Source organism: Saccopteryx leptura, chromosome 1, assembly GCF_036850995.1.
Source record: "Saccopteryx leptura isolate mSacLep1 chromosome 1, mSacLep1_pri_phased_curated, whole genome shotgun sequence".
In the NCBI taxonomy this organism is placed as follows: Eukaryota; Metazoa; Chordata; class Mammalia; order Chiroptera; family Emballonuridae; genus Saccopteryx; species Saccopteryx leptura.
This window is the reverse complement of record NC_089503.1, coordinates 216,453,405-216,477,832: the sequence shown is the minus strand read 5'-3', so window position 1 is coordinate 216,477,832 and position 24,428 is coordinate 216,453,405. Positions and strand designations below refer to the sequence as shown.

The window sequence follows — 24,428 nt, the reverse complement described above, 5'->3', positions numbered from 1 at the left end:
CCACAGTCTGAGCCTCGAGGAGACGTTCTAGAATACTCCTCTTTGTCGTCCCACACCCAACCGGATTCTCTACCCCTCACTCTACTTTGCCTTTTGACCACTCATCACCTGGAAGTATTTTTTTTTTATTTGTACTCTGTTTATTACCCTTTCCCCTTAGCAAGAAGGGACTTCATGAAAGCATCTTGTTCAACTATATATCTACTAGCACCTAAAAAAAATATTATTTTAATAACTATTTGTGGGCCAAATGAGTGAATGGCTATACTAATACTAGGACCCTTGACAGGTCATAATATCATCATCTAATCTTCTAATTTGTTTTTCTTTTCTTTTTTTAAAAAAGTTTATTTTAGTTTTTTCTTCTTTTCCAAGTGAGAGAAAAAGAGACAGACTCCCGCATGCAGCCCCTGGGATCTGCCCTGCAACCCTCATCTAGGGCTGATGCTCTGTCCATCTGGGGCCATGCTTGCAACTGAGCTATTTTTAGCACCTGAGACAGAGGCTCCACAGAGCCATACTCAGCACCTGGGACCAATGTACTCAAACCAATTGAGTCATGGCTGCGGGAGGAGGGGAGAGAGAGAAGAGGGAGAGTGGGAGAGGGAGAGGGAGAGGGGGAGAGAGCAAGAGGGGGGGGAGGGAGAAGGGGAGGGGTGGAGAAGCAGATGGTGGCTTCTCCTGTGTGCCCTAACCGGGAATTGAACCTGGGACATACACACGCCAGGCTGACATTCTACCACTGAGTCAACCAGTCAGGGCTAATTTCTTTTCATGTAAAATAAAGGTTCTAAAACAGTGCTCCTCAGCTTCCTGTCACCTTGAAAATTCTATAATTATAGTGATCGAGGAGCCATATACTGGAAGAAAGGGCTAATCTCTCTACTGGATATTACATTCTGCTTGCTTTTTAAAGAGGGAATAAAAATAATGGAATAGGTCTTATGAAATAACTACCTATTAAACTTAAAGGACATGTTCGAACTTAAAGACTTAGGTAGGTGTGAAACCAAGCTTAATTTTCTAACAGACTTATAATCATATTTCCAGGATCTGTGTACAGGGAAGTGAATAGTAATATTCTCTCCTTTTACTTCAAATCAAACCCCAAGCTGCTGGCAGTGATGTTAAGCAAATAATTACACGACTTCATGAAAGCATCATATTTCAACAATCTTGTCCAAAACACACAGCATGAGTCAGCTGTCCAGCCTGCCCTTCCAGGTGTGGTCCCTGGTATCATGTGTGTACAGCCCCAATTTCCACCATTACAAAGCCGACAGCAGCGCACAGCGCCCGGAGCGAAACACGGTGGAACCGGGAGAAAAAGAGGCTCACTTGGTTAAGTGTTTCACCAAAATATCCAACATTTCTTTATTCTTCTCTGGCAGTTTGTGCACCAAGAAATGGATCGCATTGACACGAGATTCTGGGCTCCCACTTTCTTTAAAGAAGGAAAAAAAAAGTGTTAGTATTCAGAATCAGACATATTCCTAAAAAATCAACATGCACAGGGATTGCATCTGTTCAGCATCTTCAGAGAATTTAAACGTGTTTTTGCCACCTTTCAAAGGAAAAGAAAAGCTATCTCTCTCCCTAATCTTAGTCTCCCACGCCACCCTGATGAGACTTCAGGGAGGCTGCCCTCGGTGCCCTTCCCTGGGTCGGTGCCCTTCCCGGGGTCAGCACTGAAGACCCGCCACCACGGCCTCGCCCCCTGGCACGCTGCACTGCACGCACGCTCATCACTCCACGGGGTGGGTCTTGCCCCCGGACCACTGCCCCACAATGGAATGCAAATATAGTCTTCCTTCCCATGGGATGAATTTCATCCTCCCCCCTAAAACAGCTGTTGCAGTTCTAAGCCCCCGTCTCTCAGGGCGGGACTGCTGGACAACACACCCGGGGTCTGTTTGAATCAGGTCTGATCAGACGTGCGGGCATGGAAATGGCTGCTGTGAGGGAAGAGGGTGACCCATTCAGCTGCCAAAAACAAAGAGGCATGTCGTGCCACGCAGGGCTGCTCGGGCAAGCACCGGGGTCAGTCAAGAGGCAGACGGAGCACAGGGAAATGGAGGCAAGAGGCTTTACTGTGGTTACATGTGCAGGAACAGGAGAGGCAAACTAAGCAGGCTTAGGATTGGTCTGAATTCTCTCAGGGGGCTCTGGGTACAGGAGCTGTCCTAACGTGTCTGGTGTCTGGTGTCTGGCGCTGGGTGATTAGAGCTAAACATGAGGCCGAAGTGGGCGTCAGGGGGAGGAAAGTGAGCTCAGGAGTGGTTAGCTGGCATATGAAAAGCACACTCTAGGAACTGGTTAGCCAGCCCCAGGAAGTTAGACTCTCAGGATACAGAGAGAATGAAAAGACATGCTTAACACAGTGATCTCATTTGGGAATAGGGTCCTTGAAGATGCTATTAGGAAAGCTAAGATCATACTGGAGACATATTAGAGTGTTCACAGCAGTAGCACTCTTGGAAATGGTTCAAAACTGAAACAACTCCAGTATCCATCAACAGCAGAACAGAGGAGTAGATTGCGGCATACTCAGACAATGGAATCCTCTACAGCAGGGGTCCCCAAACTTTTTACACAGGGGGCCAGTTCACTGTCCCTCAGACCGTTGGAGGGCCAGACTATAAAAAAAACTGAACAAATTCCTATGCACACTGCACATATCTTATTTTAAAGTAAAAAAATAAAACGGCAACAAATACAATATTTAAAATAAAGAACAAGTAAATTTAAATCAACAAACTGACAGGTATTTCAATGGGAACTATGGGCCTGCTTTTGGCTAATGAGATGGTCAATGTCCGGTTCCATATTTGTCACTGCTAGCCGTAACAAGTGATATGATGAGCTTCTGGAGCCATGACACTTTGTGTCCCGCGTCACCGGAAGTAGTACTGTATGTGAGCAACGCCGCACTTTGCAGCCTGTGCTCCTCTCACTGACCACCAATGAAAGAGGTGCCCCTTTCGGAAGTGCGGCGGGGGCCAGATAAAAGCGTCAGGGGGCCGCATGCAGCCCGGGGCCGTAGTTTGGGGACCCCTGCTCTACAGTGAGAGCGAATGAGCTACTGAGTCACTCATCATGGATGAATCTGACCAGATGAGTTGAGGCCAGATGCAATAGATGATACATTCTGTCAGATTCCATTTATATAAGGTTCAAATGCAGCAACCCTAACCGATGATGCCAGGAGCCAGGCAAGTGTGCACAGGTCACAGGATGCATGGCGACCAAGTTGGTATAAGGACAGGTTTTGAGGGTTCTGATATTGTTGTATTTGTTGATCTGGGGGCTGATAACATGGCTATCTTCATTCTGCAAAAAACCCTGAAGCTGTACACTTATTGTTTGTGCACATTTCTGTTAAGTGTCACCAAAATGGCACTGAAATTGAAACTGCCCATAATCGATCTCACCCTAAGACAAGCTAGTAAATTTTAGTTTCAAATTTTCAGAGTCTTTCCTCCCTTCTTTTGTAATGAAATGTTCAAACAGCCTATTTCACTTACTATATCATAGGTGTCATAGAGTGGAGGAGAACGAGATTTTACAACACATGACACAGTTGTGAGGGGAAAAAAAGCAAAAAGGCTAAGAAATGAAAAGGCACATGATAAAACAACACAAACAATCAAATCATCTCTCATAATAAAAGATTCTCAGATACAGACCACACTGGACATTGAAAACAAAAGTACAACTATCTAAAGAGTTAGGTGATAAATTATAATCAAGCTTTTAATCTGGAGTTTAAAAGACCTCAATCAAAGCTGGAAAAAAATGAAAGCAATAAAAATATAATAACACTTTCAATTCACAGCTTTCATTTTAAAATTAAAGCAGGGACTCTGAAAAACAGTATAAAATTCCAATGAATAAAAGGGTAATTGCCTACAATAAGACTTTGTACATTCAAAAATTAATTTAAAAAAAACTGCACTAAAAAGCTGCTTCTAACTCATGTGTCTAACTTATCCTTAACAATCATCTCTCCCCATGTAAAACCTAATTTAAGATTTTTGGATTGCTTATTCAGAAACACAAGATAGAAAAATAACTTTCCGCCCTGTAAGGATAAGGGTCTTCATTTCTAAAAATAGACTTGGTTTTGAAAAATAGAGTCAAAACCTCCCATTTTCTTTCATGAGTCCTTCTCCCTCTCCAATCCCGTCCCATCTCAAATCACACACACATTATTTTCCAAGTCTGCATTTTCCTTTTTCTTCTAAACAGAAGAGTTTCTGGAAGAAAGGCTTTTAAATTAAAACTACATTTTTCTCCACTTCCTTTTATTTTGATGTGAATCAAGGTTTCTATTAATGGGCATTTCCATGTGGTTACAACATAATAACTTTTAAGGTACTAAAAAAAAAGGTATTCTAAGATAAATTATCTTCTCTTTTTCTTTGTGGCAGAGACAGAGTCAGAGAGAGGGACAGATAGGGACAGACAGACAGGAAGGGAGAGAGATGAGAAGCATCAATTCTTCATTGCAACACCTCAGTTGTTCATTGATTGCTTTCTCATATGTGCCTTGACCGGAGGGCTACAGAAGACTGAGTGACCCCTTGCTTGAGCCAGCAACCTTGGGCTCAAGCTGGTGAGCTTTGCTCAAACCAGATGAGCCCGCGCTCAAGCTAGCAACCTCGGGGTCTCAAACCTGGGTCCTCGGCATCCCAGTCCGACATTCTGTCCACTGCGCCACTGCCTGGTCAGTATCTTCTCTTTTAATGGATATAAATTGACAAAGAATGAAAGGCCTAACTTTCTTTAAAAATCTAGGAGGCTAATTTACCATAACACCAAATTCTTAACATATGTCCATGAGTTGAGAGTTTACTGTAATAGCAAAGGCAGTTTTAACTGTGTAACTATAAACCGGCATCCACAACACTGAACGTCTATCTGTTTCTGATACGGTGCCAAGTGATGGAGACTGAAAAAGACATGCTCATAGCTTACTGGTGCATGGCAAAGATCTCGGGCACATACCTGTTAAATTATGTCAATAGTTAAATACCGTTAAGTCAAAAGTATCTAATTTTAGGAAAAGCGTTAGCTGTAACCATCCAAGCATTTCCCCAAGAGACGAGGGCCTTCTTCAGTCAACAGACATTAGGTATTCCAGTTCTTCTGGAAGATCCTATCTCCTCAGAAATGAACATATCAGGCTAAGCTAGCTTGATCTCATTAAGCATTCAATTCCTTTCATTTCCAGATTTCTGAGTCCTTTTCCACCAAGAACACATGATTTTTTTTGTCTTGCTTCCTATGCATGCTGACCAACAACAGAACAGAACATTCTGGGTAGGCAAACACCAAAGTCCTGGATCCTATAATAGTTACATTTATTCATCATAAATGACTAAAGAACATTGTGAATAAGATTTGCTTCCCAAATAACTAAACTACAGAATATAACACCACAAGCATTCTGGTTTAGGGAACCGAAATTTGTTTTTCTTTTTTTCTTTTTTTTGTATTTTTCCGAAGTGAGAAGCAGGGAGGCAGTCAGACAGACTCCCGCATGTGCCCCACCAGGATCCACCCGGCATGCCCATCAGGGGGCGATGCTCTGCCCATCCTTGGCATTGCTCTGTTGCAGCTGGAGCCATTCTAGCACCTGAGGTGGAGGCCATGGAGCTATCCTCAGCTCCAATGGAGCCTTGGCTGCGGGAGGGGAAGAAAGATGGGGAGGGTGGAGAAGCAGATGGGCGCTTCTCCTGTGTGCTCTGACCAGGAATCGAACCTGGCACACACAGGGCCAACACTCTACTGCTAAGCCAATCAGCCAGGGCCCCGAAATTTCTTATGTGACATTATAGCAGGCATCCCGGATTTCACAGTCCTTCTCAAACTAAGTTTAACATGTGTCCAACCCTGAAGCATGGGTCATATTCTTATCAACATGATACACCAAGAAACCTGAGCTGCAAGGCAGAGACACAGACCATGGACTACGACCCTCTCAAAGGTAAGAAACACTGTGCCGTAACACATCCAGACAGATGCCTACCAGCCTTCCCCTGCTGTGTCCAATCTTTTGCATTCCTGTAGAGTCCAAGTACACTCTGTTTTCAGCTTATAAACTTCTATCCCGGAACACCATTATTTTTTCTCAAAAGATGATGTTAGGTAATGAGAAATATATTTATATTATTAGTCTCTGCTCGCTGGTTCCTGACTCAGAGCTCCTATAACCCTTGTAAACAGGGGTGCTCCGATAACCTTTTCTTCTAATATTTAGTCTCTGACCCTAGATTCTAACATAGAGCTCCTAGGATCTCCATAATTTAGTGAATGATAAGAGTGTCTGACGCCAAGCTCCTAAATCCCTTGGAATTTCCTGGATGATAAGGACATCTTTTGTTCTGATGAGGTGATTCTGGGTGGGCCCTTATGTAGGGACTGGTTACCAGAAAGATCTAGCTATGATTAAAAGCTTGGAATTTTCAGTCCCACCCTGTACTCTCCAGAAAGGTGTGTGTGGGGGTGCTGGGAATGGAGTTAATAATCCGTTTTGCCTACATGATCAAGCCTCCATAAAAACCCCAGCAGTAGAGGGTTTGGAGAGCTTCCGAGTGTGTAGACAGATCTACGTTCTGGGAAGGTGGTGGTGGTGGCACACCCCAATGGCACAGGGACAGAGCTCCTGTGCTCAGACACCTCCAGACCTTCCTCGGCATCCTCTTTGTCTGCCTGTTCATCTGTATCCTTATTGATCATGTAATAGACTATTAATCATGTAATAAACTGGTAAACCTAAGTCTGGGCTTCCTTGAGTTCAAGAAGCCTTTCTACCAAAGTATAGCTCCAGAGTGGGTTGTAAGAACCCTGATTTCTAGCCGGTCAGTCAGAATTACCGGGGACAGCCTGAGACTTCTGACCAGTGTCTGACGTAGGGGCAGTCTTGTGGATCTGCTGCTAACTCCAGGTATAGAATCAAAACTGAATTGAACTGTAGACTCTCTGACGGTGTGACAGCGTTAGTGGATATGGGGAGACACCCAACACATTTGGTGACCATACGTGGCAGAAAGTGAAGTATTGTGCGTGAGGAATGGTTTTTTTAGACGGTTTCTAGCTCCTTTTCGCAAATTTAGTTAACTCTCTCAAGGAGCATGTTCAGTTTAAAGCCCTTAATTTTCTCTAAGAAAGAAAATAATTTAATTCCCCGATACACTGAACACTGAACAATAAGTTGGCATCTCTTAAGAATGAAACATAAAAAAGCTTCTGCCTCCTGCGGTGACGACAAATGAATAAAAATACACTTTTGCATCATGCACTTCAGAAATTAACCCACAGGTTCTCAACAGACTCTGCAGGAAAGAAACTGATGAGAGCAAATTAAAGGACCCAAGAGAAGCCTTCAGAACTCTCAGCAGGGAGAGTGGAAGAGACCGTCTCACCACCACAGAACAGATGGAGACGACAGCACGTGACTGAAAAGAATCAAAAACTAGTTTCCATGCTGGGGCGAGAGGCGGGAACGAAGACTGGGGATGCTTGATAATTTTAGCAGTCAGCTCCGCTAACAGACTCTTCAGCGAAACAAGGTACTCTCTGCCATTGTTAACAGAAAACGATAGCTTAACCGCAGTCCCAATTTCTGAGCAATGCTCAAAATGGGAGACTAATTTCAGCCACCTGATTTCTTATAACGGTTTTACTCCGTACTTGCAAGTACATATGCAAGAGATTAGAGGCTCTGCTCCGAAGAGGAAAAATGAGCTCAGAGAACGGTACTCATAAGACTCAAATAAAAAAAATAAGGTCTACATTAGAAATGTCAGCCTCTAAAATACACCTAGTTAATGCGTGTATTTTTTCTCATGAAATAAGGGAACTACAGGCCCCATTCTGACCGCAACTCCACTTGGGTGCAAATGTATACATGCCAATAATTACAGTAGCTACAATATTGTCTTGGAAGGGCCTGTTACTCCAATCACATAGACTCTGTTAAAGCGTCCCCACCAAGTCAGGAAGCAAAATACAAGGGGCCAGTCTCATCAGCAACGATATCTTCCGTATTTATACAACCTCTTCTACCACGTCGTTCGAGGACGGCCCCCAGGAACGCTTTCAACTCACTCCCTGCCTCCCTGGACTTCACGACCACTTGTAAAGCCCTGCCTCTTCGGAAGCCTCGATCTGGAAAAATACACTGATATTAGCATTTCAAACACTCCGGTGTCAGCTCCGAGGAACGATGATAATAATGATGATACCCACTTGAGGTCATTTAAAACCTATCCCATAATCACTTTATCTTTCTCCAACTCGCCAAGCATCCGAGATTAAAACTGGCAGCTCTCTGCTTTTTCCAGTCTCCAAGGCGAACAACATGAAACAATTGTCCTCCAAGTAGAGTTTAATTTCTCTTTCCCTGGTTTGCCAAAAATGCCACAGGGAAGAAATCAAAACAACCAAGCATTTGCTTGAGTTTCTGCCAAGAAAACTTTCCCCCACTTCCTTGATCACACACATTCTCTTTCTTGAAAAAAAAAAAAAAGAAAATCCTCTTCCACAGGAAAATGAAAGTGAATAGAACAGATTTCCCTTTTCCGAGAGCCTGTTTCACACGGACAGTCTAAGTGGGCCTACACACTGTTCCTTTCTCAGCGTCCTGGGAACCCTGACACTGGCCGCAGCGAGGACGTCACAGAAAGGTAACATTTAAAGCAATGTTCGGGCAGCAGTAACATAGGACCCAAAGGAATTGCTCTTAGTTTTTCGACAGATTGAACTGTGGAATACATCCAAGACAAACAAAATTAAAGGAAATGGAAATACAATTACAGCTACTGTCGGTGCACCTGTGAAAACCAAACTGCAGGTTTCAGCCAGTGGAAGCGGGGATATGAATTTAAATAAAGATTCCCTATAATCTGGCAAGGTTACTTAACATCTCTCAACCTTCATTTCCTTAACTATTAAACACTCCTAATGTCAGTGCATTGCAGAAGACTCTAATGACAAAACACCACGTGTCGAATATAAAAACTGAGAATAAAACAGACAATAAGAAAGCTTCAAATAGGTATGACTCACCAGAAATTTCACAAATTAAAAGTTCTACCAATTAGGGGCCTTTTACCTTTAACATCTTATCACAGATAATTCACTCTATCAAACACTGTGTGGGACTTCTGGTGTTAGTCTCAAAAATATTTTTTTCTGCCGTTAATCTCCATCTAAATATCTTTCTAAGTGAAGCCATTTCCAACCTGCTAATCTCTCCAAATCTGCTAATCTCCCTAACCTTCTGCAGACTAAATATGTCCGTGTTCCCAGCACATTTTGCTCATGCCATTCTTATGTATCTGACGGTAGAGTAGAAGGTGTGTATGCCCCAATACTAGCTAGAGAATTGACTCCTGGGGCAGAAATTCTTTCATGGCTCCACATGTTCAGAATCTACCAGCGGCTACCAGGCGTCCCCAAACTACGGCCCGCGGGCCGCATGCGGCCCCCTGAGGCCATTTATCCGGCCCCCCTCCGCATTTCCGGAAGGGGCACCTCTTTCATTGGTGGTGAGAGGAGCACTGTATGTGGCGGCCCTCCAACGGTCTGAGGGACAGTGAACTGGCCCCTTGTGTAAAAAATTTGGGGACCTCTGCGAGTAGACGATGAATATATGGTTGTGAATGAATGAATAAATGAATGAACGAACGAACCATCCCTTTTTTTTCACCTTTGAAAAGAGAAAAGAAACCCAAGGCCATCGAAAGTTATTTCTATTTTCAACACAAATGACAATAATACAGTTAAAGTTTCAAGTGGAACTCATAGCTCACACACACTATCAATCACAGCACTGTGTCTGGTCACCTCTCCGTAATACTTACTGGCTGGAACGATGAAATCCCCGTGTAACGCATAGGTCATGAGAGGCTCCGGAAGACTCCTGGATGGAAAGGACAGCTCAGAATTACAAACAAATCCACACAGGTCACCCCTCTCTGTGTACATTTGTTAATAAAAGGGTATTAAATATGGCATGTACTTCTTAGTCACGTGCAAAACTTCCCTGGGGGATACTTTTACATATCAAAAAGATACATAGGCCCTGGCCGGTTGGCTCAGTGGTAGAGCGTCAGCCTGGCGTGCGGGGGACCCGGATTCGATTCCCGGCCAGGGCACATAGGAGAAGCGCCCATTTGCTTCTCCACCCCCCCCTCCTTCCTCTCTGTCTCTCTCTTCCCCTCCCACAGTGAGGATGGTTCCTTGGCCTCTGCCCCAGGCGCTAGAGTGGCTCTGGTCGCGGCAGAGCGATGCCCCGGAGGGGCAGAGCATCACCCCCTGGTGGGCAGAGTGTCGCCCTGGTGGGCGTGCCGGGTGGATCCCGGTCGGGCGCATGCGGGAGTCTGTCTGATTATCTCTCCCCGTTTCCAGCTTCAGAAAAAAAAAAAAAAAAAAAAAGATACATAAACCCAACAGACTGCTCTAGGAAGTGCCGTCTGCACCCGGCACTATCAAAGCTTAGGCAGCCACAGGCTCCTATTAGATCTAAGCACTGGTATCTCCTACTTGATCTTGGAACGTACCTTTCCAAATGTCTTATTTTATATATAAAACTTCCTCCACACATTAACTTAATTAAGTCAAACACTCTAAAGTCAAGCATTCTAGTCCACCAAATATAAGCATATAATTTGGCAAATCACCTCTAAAATATTCATGGAAAATGCCACCAAAATATATATAGAAAGAGATTAAACAAACTTAAAAGACATGAAATCCTTTCCTCTTACATATCCCTACTATAAAAATATGATCTCCATTTTGGGTTTATGCCTATGAAATGATAAAACATAGATTTGAAGTGAAATTGAGGACAAGTGGAAAAATACCCACATCATTTTAATTTTCTACAAAAAAAGATTACATAAGTAGTAGTATATTTTATACTGTGGTCCACAATCTGCTCCAGTTCAACCTTTATACATATCTAAACGTTTAAAGAGCAGATCTTTGAACTCTGTAAACAGGTTAAAAACAGACAAGTATCAATCTGTACAGCTTCTGGAGGGCAATCTGGCAAGATATTAAAAAACTAAAATGTTTAAATCATGTAAACACAGAAATTCCTCTTCAGGTGCTTTAAAAAAAAAGTCACTGATACACACACACACACACACACACACACACACACACACACACAAATTGAAACATATTCAAAAGCCAAGAATGTGTCAGAAATAAAGAAGATCATTTCATACTGAACAAGAGGTCAATTCATCAACAAGACATAACAATTCTAAATGTGCATGGATCTAGTAACAGACGCTTCCAGACACACGAAGCAAAACTGAGGAGGCTGCAAGGGAGAAACAGACAAATCCACAACTATAGCCGAAGACTTAAATAAATACCTCTCTGTCTCAGTAACTGATAGAACAAGCAGACAGAAAGCCCCAGAATACAGACGACTGGAACAAAGTGATCGACCACCTTCACCTAATTGGCATGCCCTTTACCTACATCACACCCCATCATTACCTACATGACACCCCATCCAGATGCCTTCTCTTCCAGTGCATGTGGAATGTTTATCATGATAAACCATATTCTGGGATAGGAAACGGAGGCCAATAAATTTAAAAGGGTTCCAGGATATTTCTCTGAGTACAATAAAAATGAAATTAGAAATCAATAACAGAAATATATATGAAAAACCCCAAAGAAAACCTCTTAGGAAGTATTGTGGACTAGATGCATTATACATATTAGAGTTTGAGGGCTGTTAGTAAAGCAGTATTTTTGAATAAATTTTTACCGCTAAATACCTAAATTATCAGAAAAGAAGAAAGATCCATCAGTGATTTCACTTTCCATCACAGCCAGAAAAAAAAAAATTAATTAAACCCAAAATAAGTAGAAACATAAAAATAACCACAGCAGAAATCAATGTAATAGGAAACAGAAAAAAGACGAGATAAATGCAATTCTTTGAGATTATCAATAAAATTGATAAATCTAGCCAGAATGATTAGAAAATAACACAGTGAAATTACAAATCAATGTCAGGAATGTAGAGATAGCTGCACAATCACTATGGCCTTTAAAGGTATTAAAAAGAAAATAAGAGAAGAGTATGAACAGTTTTGTGTCCACAAATTCAACAACTTCCATGAAATGGACACAAACTCCCAAAGCTCACTCCAGAAGAATTAGGTAACCTATGGAGTTTCATGTCTATTAGAGAAATTGAGTTTCTCGCTTAAAATTTGCCAGTAAGAAAACTCTAGACCAGGGGTAGTCAACCTTTTTATACCTACTGCCCACTTTTGTATCTCTGTTAGTAGTAAAATTTTCTAACCACCCACCGGTTCCACAGAAATGGTGATTTATAAAGTAGGGAAGTAACTTTACTTTATAAAATTTATAAAGCAGAGTTACAGCAAGTTAAAGCATATAATAATAATTACTTACCAAGTACTTTATGTCAGATTTTCACTAAGTTTGGCAGAATAAATCTTTATAAAACAACTTACTATAGTTAAATCTATCCTTTCATTTATACTTGGGTTGCTACACTACCGCCCACCATGAAAGCTGGAACGCCCACTAGTAGGTGGTAGGGACCAGGTTGACTACCACTGCTCTAGACCCAGATGACATCACTGGTGAATTCCAGCAAACAAACAAACAAAAATTAATCGATCCTATACAAATTCTCCCAGAAAATATAAGAGGGAATACTTTCTGACATATTCTTTGACATCGCATTATTCTAGTTCCAAAATTAAAGATATATGAAGAAAACTCTAGACCAATCGTATGAATACAGATGCAACTATTCCAAATAAAATGTTGACGACTCAAATTCACAAAGATAAATAAAAGGATAATACATCATGACTGAGCTGGGTTTACCACAGAAATGTAACACTGCCTTAGTATTAAAATAAAGTCAATGCAATTCACCATACTAGCGAACTAAAAAGTAAAAACCCTACAATCATCTCAATAGCCGATTCAGGGGAGAAAAAAGTTTTTTCCACAAATGGTACTGGAACAACTGGGCATCCATATTCAAAAGTGAACTTGGATCCACATCCTGTATTTCGCAAAATTAACTCGAAATAGACCACAGATCTAAGTAGAAAGCCTGAAACTGTAAAACTTTTGGAAGGAAATAGAAAACCTTTGTGACTCTGAACGAGGGAAAGATTTCTTGACACACCACATAAAAAGAAAAACTGATAAACTGGACTTCATCAAAATTAAACACCGTTTGGAAGATGCTATTAAGAGAATAAAAAGTCACAAACTGAAGAAAAGATTTGCAAAAGCATGTTATCTATAAAAGAATTTGTATCCAAAAAATATAAATAATAAGGTAAGAGGAAATTGGGCACCTAAAACCTACATAATTACATTAACTAGTACACCCTAATAAATCCAATTAAAAAACAGATGCAAGCATATGCTTCCAAGTTATGCTCCCTACATACAATTTATGATATCACAGTACATACACACACACACATGCATACATGACAGCCGCAGACACTGAAACTCAGGTATTGAAAGCACTACTGACAAAAACTGTTCTCTTATTTCCTCTCTCTTTCCCGTTCACTCCCTACCCCTACACTATCATCTAAAGAAGAAAACTAAAATCTATTATACCACCACCTAAATAAAGGCAGGAAGGTCAAGTTTGGGGTTTCTTGTTTCAAAAGGTAGCAAAGAAGGAAAAGTGTTACAAGGCAAAGAATGAAGGCTAAAGAGCGCTGAAAAGAAAAGTGGGGAAATGAGAATGCTACGGAAAACCAGAGGGCATTTCTTTCTCAATAAAAACGAATTGGTGTTTAAATAACTTCCACGAGCTTCTTATATCATTGCCATGTGTCTGCTAAGCAATGCAGCATACAAAGTAAGCATTAAATATTGTTAATGTTAGGGAGGCAGAAATAAACCAAGCTCTCCACACAAAATGAATCGGCCTCAGTCCCCCTATCACTCAAATTCCCAACCCAGCGTGTTTTTGAGCTACGTCTCATTGCCACCTGCGTGGGACCTGGGAATATAAATCCTAATATTTACCGATGCTGGCATATTCTTCCCCAAAAGTCCCATTCCAATTTGCAGGCTTTAGGAGTTTCCTTGGGGTAAAATCATTTTACTGAAAATGTCACAAAACAGCTCATTTGTTCCCTCACGTGGGAAACTGTTATAATGAACACATTGCTGGAAATCAAAATTATGGTCCGAACAGCGAGGGAATCAAACAGCGGGCTGGAACGCTGGCCCTCCTAAAGCACTAGAAGTTGCTGAGGGAAGAATGAGGGAGGAGAACTCAGTAGAAGGAGGGAGACGCTGTACAGGGGTCGGCTGTCCATCTTTTCTTCCTTCCAGACCCTGGAAGTTTTGCCTCTTGTTACAGTGTGGCATTTCGGGGTTTAGTTACTTCTCTTCTACCGCCCCCAACCTCCCATACCATAAGGTGGCTGGGTTATCTGCAGCAGACTTCAAGGGCAATGGTAAGAAAAGCTATCTGCAGCTTTGTGCCGTGACAGCGGGGACTCCGACCCAGGCAGGCTGGCCCCAGAGGCCACGCTCTTGACCATCACACTCTGCATCACTTCTGTGCGGCAAGAAATGCATGTGCTGGGACCACAGCCAGGCAGTCCAAAGGAGGGACAGAAAAACTCCGTTTTCTCCCCTTTGGCGCCTCACCAAAAAAAGTGTCAATTAAATCCTCATTACCACCTTGTCAGATGCTAATAATAACATGGGACGACAGAACAGCAACCTTCCAAACCCACCAACTCATCCGCCATTTTTATGACCGTTACTTAATCACAATCAGGCAGAATGTGTATGTTGTCATGAGGGAAGTTATATGAGACAACATCTCACAGTGTCGTTCTGTAAGCAGTGTTTGCTTAAAAGTAGAATTCAACAGGATGAAGCAGCAGAAGGAGAGAAAAAGGCAGAAGAAAACAACAATACAAGATCAAGGCAAAAAGTAGCAAGTTTCAGAGAGTACCAAGAACCATTTAAACTGATTCCGCCTATGGGGGGGGGGGGACCATGTGGATCCATGGAAAAACATGCGATTTAGCACAAAAGAATGGGATTTTTCTCCTTAGTTGCCCAACTATAACTGAATCACCTTAGCCAAGCCCCTTACCTGTACTAGGCATGAGTTCACCAAATAGTAAAATGAATTGAAAGCTTCCTCCTGAAGGGGCAGCAGCCTCTGCTAATCAGTAACACATGCAATTCCGTGTATTTTTATATCCCACCCCTTCTTTCCACCATGCATCTAACACAGGCTCTCTCACCCTCAGCACTGTGGATCTGAGGATCTCTGGGAGAAGAAGGGGCTCTCTTGTGCACTGTAGGATGCTTAGCAGTCCGCCTCTGGCCTCACCTCGTTACAGGCTGGTAGCACCCCCTTCTCCTGCAATTGTGACATCTAAGAATGTCTCCAGATATTGCCAAGTACCCCCTGGGGGGGTCAAAATCATCCCCAGCTGAGAACCATTCCTCTCATATTTGAATGACAGATCCAGCTCCAAATGCCGGGGACTCTACAACAAACGGGACACACGAGAGGTCTATCTTCAGGAATCTCACATTCCAACCCCAGCTGGGAGCTAACAGGATTCAGTTTTACTGTAATCCACATCTAAGTCAGTTAGGTGCTATCAGGGGCAAGAGAAACAAGCAGGTAGATTCAGCCTGAGTTGTACCCTGTTATAGATTAGAGTTAATAATGCGCTTCATGGTTGAAGACAAAATTTAAAACAGTGATTAAAAACAGCTTGCTTAAATAAAATACTCGAAAATATGCCATACACACCTGAACCCACTGATATTTGTTAATTTCATTAAAAAAATAGAACAGGCAGACAACTTGGGCCCCCTGACATAAACCAACATAAAGAATATAGAACCACTATTATGCATACTTACAATAAGTAAATAAATATTCTGAAAATAAATAACCTTCACCTGGCCTGACCAGGCAGTGGCGCAGTGGATAGAGCGTCAGACTGGGTCACGGAGGACCCAGGTTCGAAACCCCGAGGTCGCCGGCTTGTGTGCGGGCTCATCTGGTTCAAGCAAGGCTCACCAGCTTGAGCCCAAGGCCGCTGGCTTGAGCAAGGGGACACTGGGTCTGCTGTAGTCCCCCAGTCAAGGCACATATGAGAAAGCAATCAATGAACACTTGAGGTGCCACAACAAAGAATTGATGCTTCTCATCTCTCTCCTTTCCAGTCCCTATCTGTCCCTCTCTCTGTCTCTGTCACAAAATAATAAATAATAACCTTCACCTGAATCTAATGAAGCCTGTAGATTTAACTAATAGTTTACAGGAAATACGATGGCTATACAGAAACATGTTTAATGAGACAATCAGGACATAAAATACAGCCATAACCAAAAAACAAAAAGTTTCTGTTTTAAAAAGTGATTCCTGTTCAACATAAAAATGCTGGAGGGTGAGGGGCAGAGGGAGGAGACTGCAGATTAAAGGCGACTTAAAACACATCAACCAAGTAAAATACGCTGACACTGTTTAAATCCTGTAGGAATTAAAACAAATATAAAAAGACTTTTCAGGGAAAAAATCAGTTAACACTGAAACACACTCAGTCATGGATGATACTAATTTTGTTATGTATAATAACTGTATTCTTCTTGTCTTTTCTATATTGTCTTTTTTTTAAGTCCTTATCTTTTCTGACACAGATACTCAAGTATTTATTGGGTGTAGCAATGTGATGCTTTACAAAATCTTTCAAATATCCAAAATCAGTGGCGGGAGGAAGCCCGATGAACAGGAAGCCAGCACGCTGGTAACAAGCAGCAGGATAGGGGGGCCATGAGGATCCGTCATCCTAATCTCCTATGTTTGAAATGTATAAGATATGTACATTTTTAAAATTATGCACTATGTCATACAAGTTGATTCCAACGTGCTCACTGGCACCCAAACACTGTTTACCTGAGAAGCGCCTAGGCGGGTCGGCCAGAAGCACTGGGGAGGGCGGAGCTGCGTGCCCGCCACAGAAACCCAGTCCTCACCAGCTCAGCCTCGGAACCAGAACCGCAGCCAGGCTCTGTCTCCTTCCCCTTTCTCTTCACTCCCTATGGACCTGTTCTGCCTCTAACCTCCAGCTTTTTTTTTTCTTCATCATTAAATGCCTTTCTTTTTCTAGAGGAATGTCAATGCTCAACCTTTGTCTAATTCTACCATGAAATCTTTTCTATTGTACACGGACAATTAAAGTTTATCTTAAAACCTTGGTAAGTATGATACATGCCTTTCCAAATAGCTTTGTGTTTGCTTCATCATTTAAGCCTTTAAGTTCAAATGGTTTAAATTGAAGCTAAAAGAAAATTCATTTTAGCTAACATAAACAAAAACAAAAGAACCCTAAACAGAAAAACTCTGTGAAGGCAGTCGTGTCTTCCTCCTCATGTTGTGGCATTCACTTCCTAAAGCTCACATTGAGAGCAGACATTTATTTCAAAACCTAAGTCTGTTCCCTCCGATCCTGTTCCGGTGCTATTCCCCTAGTGATTCACCTGCTTAACGCACTTTCTGGGACACCATTAGATACCTCCTCAATGCGCCCCTTGAATGGGGCTGAACTGGACTGTTGAGATTTCTGTGCAGAGCCCGCACGTGCGGGTGGTCAAACGTCCACCCCTTCCCGCTCCTCCCTTCGTGCCCGCCGGGAGCGCACCTCAGATAATGTTTCAGGGCACTGGTGATTGTCTTCACCTCCCAATCCACAGAATTCTCCAGGTCCAGCTCATTGCATGTTTTTACATCTAGGGAACAAGCAAAAAAGAAAAAAAAATAATTAAAACCTTGAACATTCTAAGACCCTCTTGACTGGCTCACAAAGCTTTCATTTATAAGTGGCCAAACCACACATAATTAATTCTGTGGTTTCCCATAAAAACATTATATACAATTTCTTATAATATTGTAAGCCATCTATTATTAGGCATTGCTAACATTCAGATAATCTGTAGTCGAGATCAAAATAAAAGGATAAGGCTCGGGCCGAGGGCAGGGAAGAACCAGACACAGCAGAGCATCTTAACACTGATCACTGCAAAGCAGGAACAGCTACTGTTATCATCGTCAGTAATAATATTACTATCAATAGTATTATCATCATTACAGGTATTACTCAGGGGCCATGGCTTAAGGAATGCAGCGCTGGCAGTGTCTGTGTATTTTCAGCTGTTCAGGAGGCATTACTGCCATCACACCATTATGACGGGGGAAGCAGGCAGCACTGTTAATGGCAAAATGACTATTAGAATAGCAAAATGTCACTGACGTGGGTGAGAAAAATGAGCTCAGTCCCCACACGTTTAAGATTTGTACTCATCATTATCATCTTCCTGAACATTAATACATGATCAACCAAAATAGAACTATGATACATAAATTTAAAAAGTCACTTCTGGGTAATCTTTCACATTAACATTAGAATTTAGACACTCATCCAGGAAACATTTATTGGAAGCCTCCGTGTAACACTTCTGACATTCTTCCTAAATTAAACTAGCTTTCTTTGTCCTAAGAGTGTGTTAATGATGTGCTCTTCCAAATGGCCTTTCAAATAGCTAGTAAGCTCTAAAGAAGACATGTGGATTCAAGAGAGAGAGGAGGAGGAATACAGCAGAGAGAGATGGGATGGAGACAGGGGAGGGAGAGAGAGAGGAAAATGGGAATGGAGGTAGTCAATTCTGAAAAGGAGAAAGTCAGTCCTAAACGGCAGAAAGGCAAGCCCCTTTAAGTATAGTGGCGTCTCTGGTCCTTGTAAGGCTGGGCTGCCTCACTCAGCTGTGGCATTGCAACAATGCAGAGCATAGCTAGCACTGGGATCACAACCTGGGCTGAAATCCCTGCGGAAACCCTAAGGAGCATGCCACCCCCCCCCCCAAGTCACCTCCCCAGGCCTCATATGCACAAAGGAGATCATGTAAAAGATCTCAGAGAGGCCCTGGCCGGCTGGCTCAGTGGTAGAGTATTGGCCTGGCATGTGGAAGTCCTGGGTTCGATTCCCGGCCAGGGCAGACAGGAAAAGCGCCATCTGCTTCTCCACCCTTCCCCCTCTTCTTCCTCTCTCTCTCTTCCCCTCCTGCAGCCAAGGCTCCACTGGAGCAAATTTGGCCCCAGGTGCTGAGGATGGCTCCATGGCCTCTGCCGCAGGCGCTAGAATGGCTCTGGCTGCAACGGAGCAATGCCCCAGATGGGCAGAGCATCGCCCCCTAGTGGGCATGCCGGATGGATCCCAGTCGGGTGCATGCAGGAGTCTGTTTGACTGCCTCCCCACTTCTCACTTCGGAAAAATACAAAAACAAAAAACAAAAAAAAAACCTTTCAGGGAACTTCAGAGCAAATCAGGAATGTATTCAGATTCCTACAATTCTTCAATGAGTAAGTCATTACCATAACTGAATCACTAAATGTATCAGCATCCAGTGGTGGTAACAACCTCAAAGGGAGGGAGTAGCAAATGGGCTGTAATGAATGAGATCAAACAAGCAACAGAAGCTTGCCTGCTTTCTACACTCCCATCCTGCAGAGGAGAAAACAGAGACTTATGGAGGAGATTTTATTTCCCCTTCACTCCAGAATGATGTTTCAACTAAGACCCCCCCCCCATGGAAAAACTAGTTGTTTCGGATTTTATTTTTTCCTCCCTTATATTGCACTGGTCTGTATAGGGAAGGACACATCATGCTAGCATTTCCTCTTTAAAAGGACTAAAATGAAAAACCTGTCAAAACGGAACCACCACATTTGACATACACACCACTTAAAAAGTTTTAGGCTTGGGCCTGAGGCTGGATGGATGACAACAACTCCATGTTATGCTCAAACTTTTTGAAAATCAAAACAGGAAGTGATGGTTATTTCACAGCCATAACATCATACATATGAAGTCAATTACTCAAAAGTCTGGAGACTTTTTAAAACCCTTCAACAGTTCTTGATTAGAGCAACTGACAGCAATATGCAATAAACTACAACAATGGCAACTGACACTGATTACATTTTGATCAGTGCCTACAGTTTAGAACTCATTTGTTACCGAGCTTGTCAGACAAGCCACAGGTACATTCAAGAGATCAAATTAAGCTTCCTGATTAAAGGCTCAATCCTTTATAACTGGGACTAAATAATTCTGTTCTAAAGGCTTTGCCAACCAATTACTTCAGTAACTGAATATTCTCTCTCTCATTAAATCAATTATTTAAATCCCATTTTAACATACAAGTCAGATAACATTTTCAACCAACTTGCTCCCAGCAAATGACCATTTTTAAATGCTTCTAAAGAAAAAGCTCCTAAATGAAATCTTTTACTTTTAGCTTTCTACCAAATTATCAGTTTATACTTTGAGAGTCATACTTTTATTTCAATGCAAAAATAAAGCCAGCCTTTGAATTCATGGAATAAAAAGTAGCTGTTACATCAAAAGCTAATAACTACACTGTGTCTACGGTACTGATCCTCCATTACATTTTACTGTTTTCAAATAACTCAATCACCCACAGCAGCTTTTTACAATCAGTGGAGATACACTGGGACTAGGTAAATTAGTTAATAACTTATTTGGGATTCAAACTTAAAATATATTAATCTGTTCAACTAGAATAGAGGTCCTATCATAAATAAGGGAAAAATTTTGCTTCCTTTCTGACCAAGGGAAACCACTTCACTTAAATGTCAAAGTTAACAAGCACAGATGCAAACAGTTCACTTTTTATTTGGGTTAACGTTTCATAATTTTATAACTGACCAGCGGTCATTTTTTGAAACAGGAAATTTTCGGCCCAACCTAAATGCAAGTGCTGGCACTGACCCGGGTCTCATTTTAAAGTTCTTAAGAAACACAGTGATGGAATTTCGAAAATAAATTCTTTTTCAGCTGTTGGTTTACTTTTTCACCAGTCTATGTGACAAAGTTGTCCTACAAAGTAAACAAGTTAATACTTTAAAAGTGAAATGCTTCTAAATTAGTTCTATTTGTTTCCTACAGTGCTGTCTAAATTTAAAATCATCCAACCTTTTTCGCAAAGTAGATTTATTTAGAAATAACCACCACATTCACCAGCACACATAAGCTACTATCTCGTTTTCTCACAAGTTCCCTCCCCTGCTCTGATGTTTTCATTCTGACATAGGGAAAAATGGCAGAATACATGAAATTCTAACTCAGTTCTAAACTACCAATAACTGCCGTAATTACTCTGTTACATTCTCACCCCATTTACTAAAAAAACATGACTCACCCAAAGACACCTCACCTGATCTCTCTCCCTGCCTTTCTCAGCTGCTCTTAATCTATTTAAAAAACAAACAAAAACCCCCAAAACTTTTAGGAGAGCATGTGTGCCCTCTGTTGGGGCCAAAGGGAAGGAAAGGAAAACAACCTGTAAAGAGAAGGAAGGCATTGGTCACCTGAACGTTCTCTTTCAGAAATGTAAGCAGCTTGGTCCAGGGAACGGCTGGAAATGCAGACCACAGCTTCTGCTCTCAGGATAGCAGATGACTAAGAAGGCAAACCCTTCATTCACCTGGCTTGGAAGGGTACTAACGACTCACTTGAATTCCTATGGTCAGCTGCCATTAGTATTTCACACTGGCAGCCAGAGAGGAGTGAAGAAAGCGGTGGGGAGAGTGGGAGGAGGGGAGGAGGAAAGAGGAAGAAAGGGGGAAGGGGGGAGGAAGGGAGAATAATGGAAACATTTTTCTCTATGTTAAATCTTAAATGTGAAGGAGAAAACACACCGAAAAAGGAAGTGGGTGAAGAAAACATGCAAGATTTGAGCAGGCATCTTTTCTTTAGAAACCATCCAGGCCCTGGCCAGTTGGCTCAGCGGTAGAGCGTTGGCTGGGCATGCAGAAGTTCCAGGTTCGATTCCCGGGCAGGGCACGCAGGAGAAGTGCCCATCTGCTTCTCCACCCCTCCCCCTCTCGCTTCTCTTTCTCTCTCTTCCTTTCCTGCAGTCATGACTATATTAGAGCGAGTTGGTCCCATACACTGAGGATGGCTCCATGGCCTCCACCTCAGGCACTAAAAAATTGCTCCTGCTGCAATAAAGCAAGGGCCCCAGATGGGCACAGCATCACCCTCTATTGGGCATGCCGGTGGATCCCGGTTGGGGTGCATGCAGGAGTCTGTCTCTGCCTCCCCTCCTCTCACTAAATAAATAAATTAATAAGAAAGAAGAAAGAAAGAAAGAAAGAAAGAAAGAAAGAAAGAAAGAAAGAAAGAAAGAAAGAAAAGAAACGAAACCATCCAAACTTTTACATGAGTATTTAGAGAATACTCAAAACATTTTGGCCTGGGCCAGGTAGCTCAATTACTGACAACATCCTGGTATGCCAAGGTTATGGGTTCAATCTCCTGTCTGGGCACATACAAGAATCAATCAAAGAATGCAGAAACAAATGGAATAACAGATTGCTACTTCTCTCTCTCTCCCTTCCTCTCTCCCAAATCAATAAAAGAAATTTTAAAAATACTCAAAGTATTTTAAACAATCCACAAATATTTTTATGTAAAATGGCAATAATAGAAACATAATACCGAATCTGGCTGGCCAGTGGTGGCGCAGTGGATAGAGCACCGACCTGGGTCGCTGAGGTCCCAGATTTGAAACCCCGAGGTCACCAGCTTGAGCGCAGGATCAACGACATGATCCCAAGGTTGGCAGCTTGAAGCCCAAGGTCTCAGGCTTGAGGAAGGGGTCACTGGCTCAGCTGGAGCCCCCCAATCAAGGCACATATGAGAAGCAATCAATGAACAACTAAGGTGTCACAACTAGGATGAGTTGATGCTTCTCATCTCTCCCTTCCTGTCTGCCTTCCTGTCTCCCTAACCTGTCTCTCTCTCAAAAACAAAATATATATATATATATATAATACCAAATTAAATAATTAGCTCTCAAGAACTAAATGAAACTAAGTAAACTGAAGTTCTTGTCAAAACAATATAAAATCGCTTGGCACTTTTTCTCACATATTTAAATATTAAACTTTTCACTTGCACAAAGAAAAATGCATTAGAAACAAAAGGAGCTTCAAAAATTCAAATCTGAAATAAGCATTATCTGGAGGAACACTCATCTTAAAAAATAAGTACATAGTACCACAAACAGGCAAAATTACCAGAATTAATTTTCTAGATGGGGAGACATTGGTTGGTTTAAAAGCGACTCACCCAATTTTTTTTCTCTTTAAGGTATAAAACTTTAAAATAATGTAGAGAGGTGGGAAAGGTTGGAAAGAATGACTATGTGTATATATGACTGTTCAGAAACTCTAAAATCCTTTTTTTGGAAGTATAAATTATTTCAATTTGAATACCTGCTGAATCAGAATGGAAGAAAAGAAATATCCTTAAGAAAATCTTAGCCCTGGCCAGTTGGCTCAGTGGTAGAGCATCGGCCTGGCATGCAGGAGTCCCGGTTTCAATTCCCGGCCAGGGCACACAGGAGAAGCACCCATCTGCTTCTCCACCCCTCCCCCACTCCTTCCTCTCTGTCTCTCTCTTCCCCTCCCACAGCCGAGGCTCCATTGGAGCAAGGATGGCCCGGGCACTGAGGATGGCTCCATGGCCTCTGCCTCAGGCGCTAGAATGGCTCTGGTCGCAACAGAGCAACACCCCAGATGGGCAGAGCATCGCCCCCTGGTGGGCATGCCAGGTGGATCCCGGTCGGGTACATGCGGGAGTCTGTCTGACTGCCTCCCCGTTTCCAACTTCAGAAAAATACAAAAAAAAAATCTTAAATTTAAGTAAAGTAAATAAATCTACTCTGTCAAGAGCTGAAGTTTACATTGGTATATGATATTAATGCTAAAAATATCCAAAGTTTGCAACTCACAATCTTAAATTTATACTTAGAATTACTGATAGGTTAAGTTAAAATAATATGCATTGTATAACCCCTTTAAATAAATTAATAGTTAATAAAAAAAACCTAATAGACCAATATCTTTCCTTCACGTTAATGCTCTAACATCCTTTGTTTGCAGAGTATTACTGAAAACACTGCATTTCCTTTGCCAGAAACACAAATGAAGCTGTGTCACGCTTGGGTCCTAGACTTCTCTGCTCTGAGTCTCCCAGGAAGTGAAAATGGTTTTCCAGGTCATGATGTTTTGAGGGCTTAGAGGTTTTAAAATACCTTGCAAGTTAAGGACTGCCAAGGAAGCCATTCCCATGAGCGGAGGCAACGGCCACCTGAGTTCAGGGGTGTGGAGCATGTCGGATTTTATGAGATTAAGAACAAATTTGGGGACAATTTAACACTTCGGGGTGACCACAGAGACACCCTGTTTGAACTGCCCTTGAACATGAACAAGAAGATAATAAAAATAATGCAAGGATCCTTAGACCCAA

The 24,428-nt window shown here is 42.1% G+C and overlaps 1 protein-coding gene across 2 annotated transcripts in view; it reads right to left on the bottom strand.

The window, feature by feature from the left end:
* Positions 1-24,428, bottom strand: part of ARHGAP10 (Rho GTPase activating protein 10) — a 283,692-nt gene that overhangs the window by 77,132 nt on the left and 182,132 nt on the right. For both annotated transcript variants that reach the window (XM_066386249.1, XM_066386238.1), the window contains 3 exons: positions 17,736-17,823; positions 9,870-9,928; positions 1,339-1,444 (listed from right to left, as the gene is read on the bottom strand). In XM_066386249.1, coding sequence (XP_066242346.1) covers positions 1,339-1,444; positions 9,870-9,928; positions 17,736-17,823 — 253 coding nt within the window. The remainder of the gene's footprint in view (positions 1-1,338; positions 1,445-9,869; positions 9,929-17,735; positions 17,824-24,428) is intronic.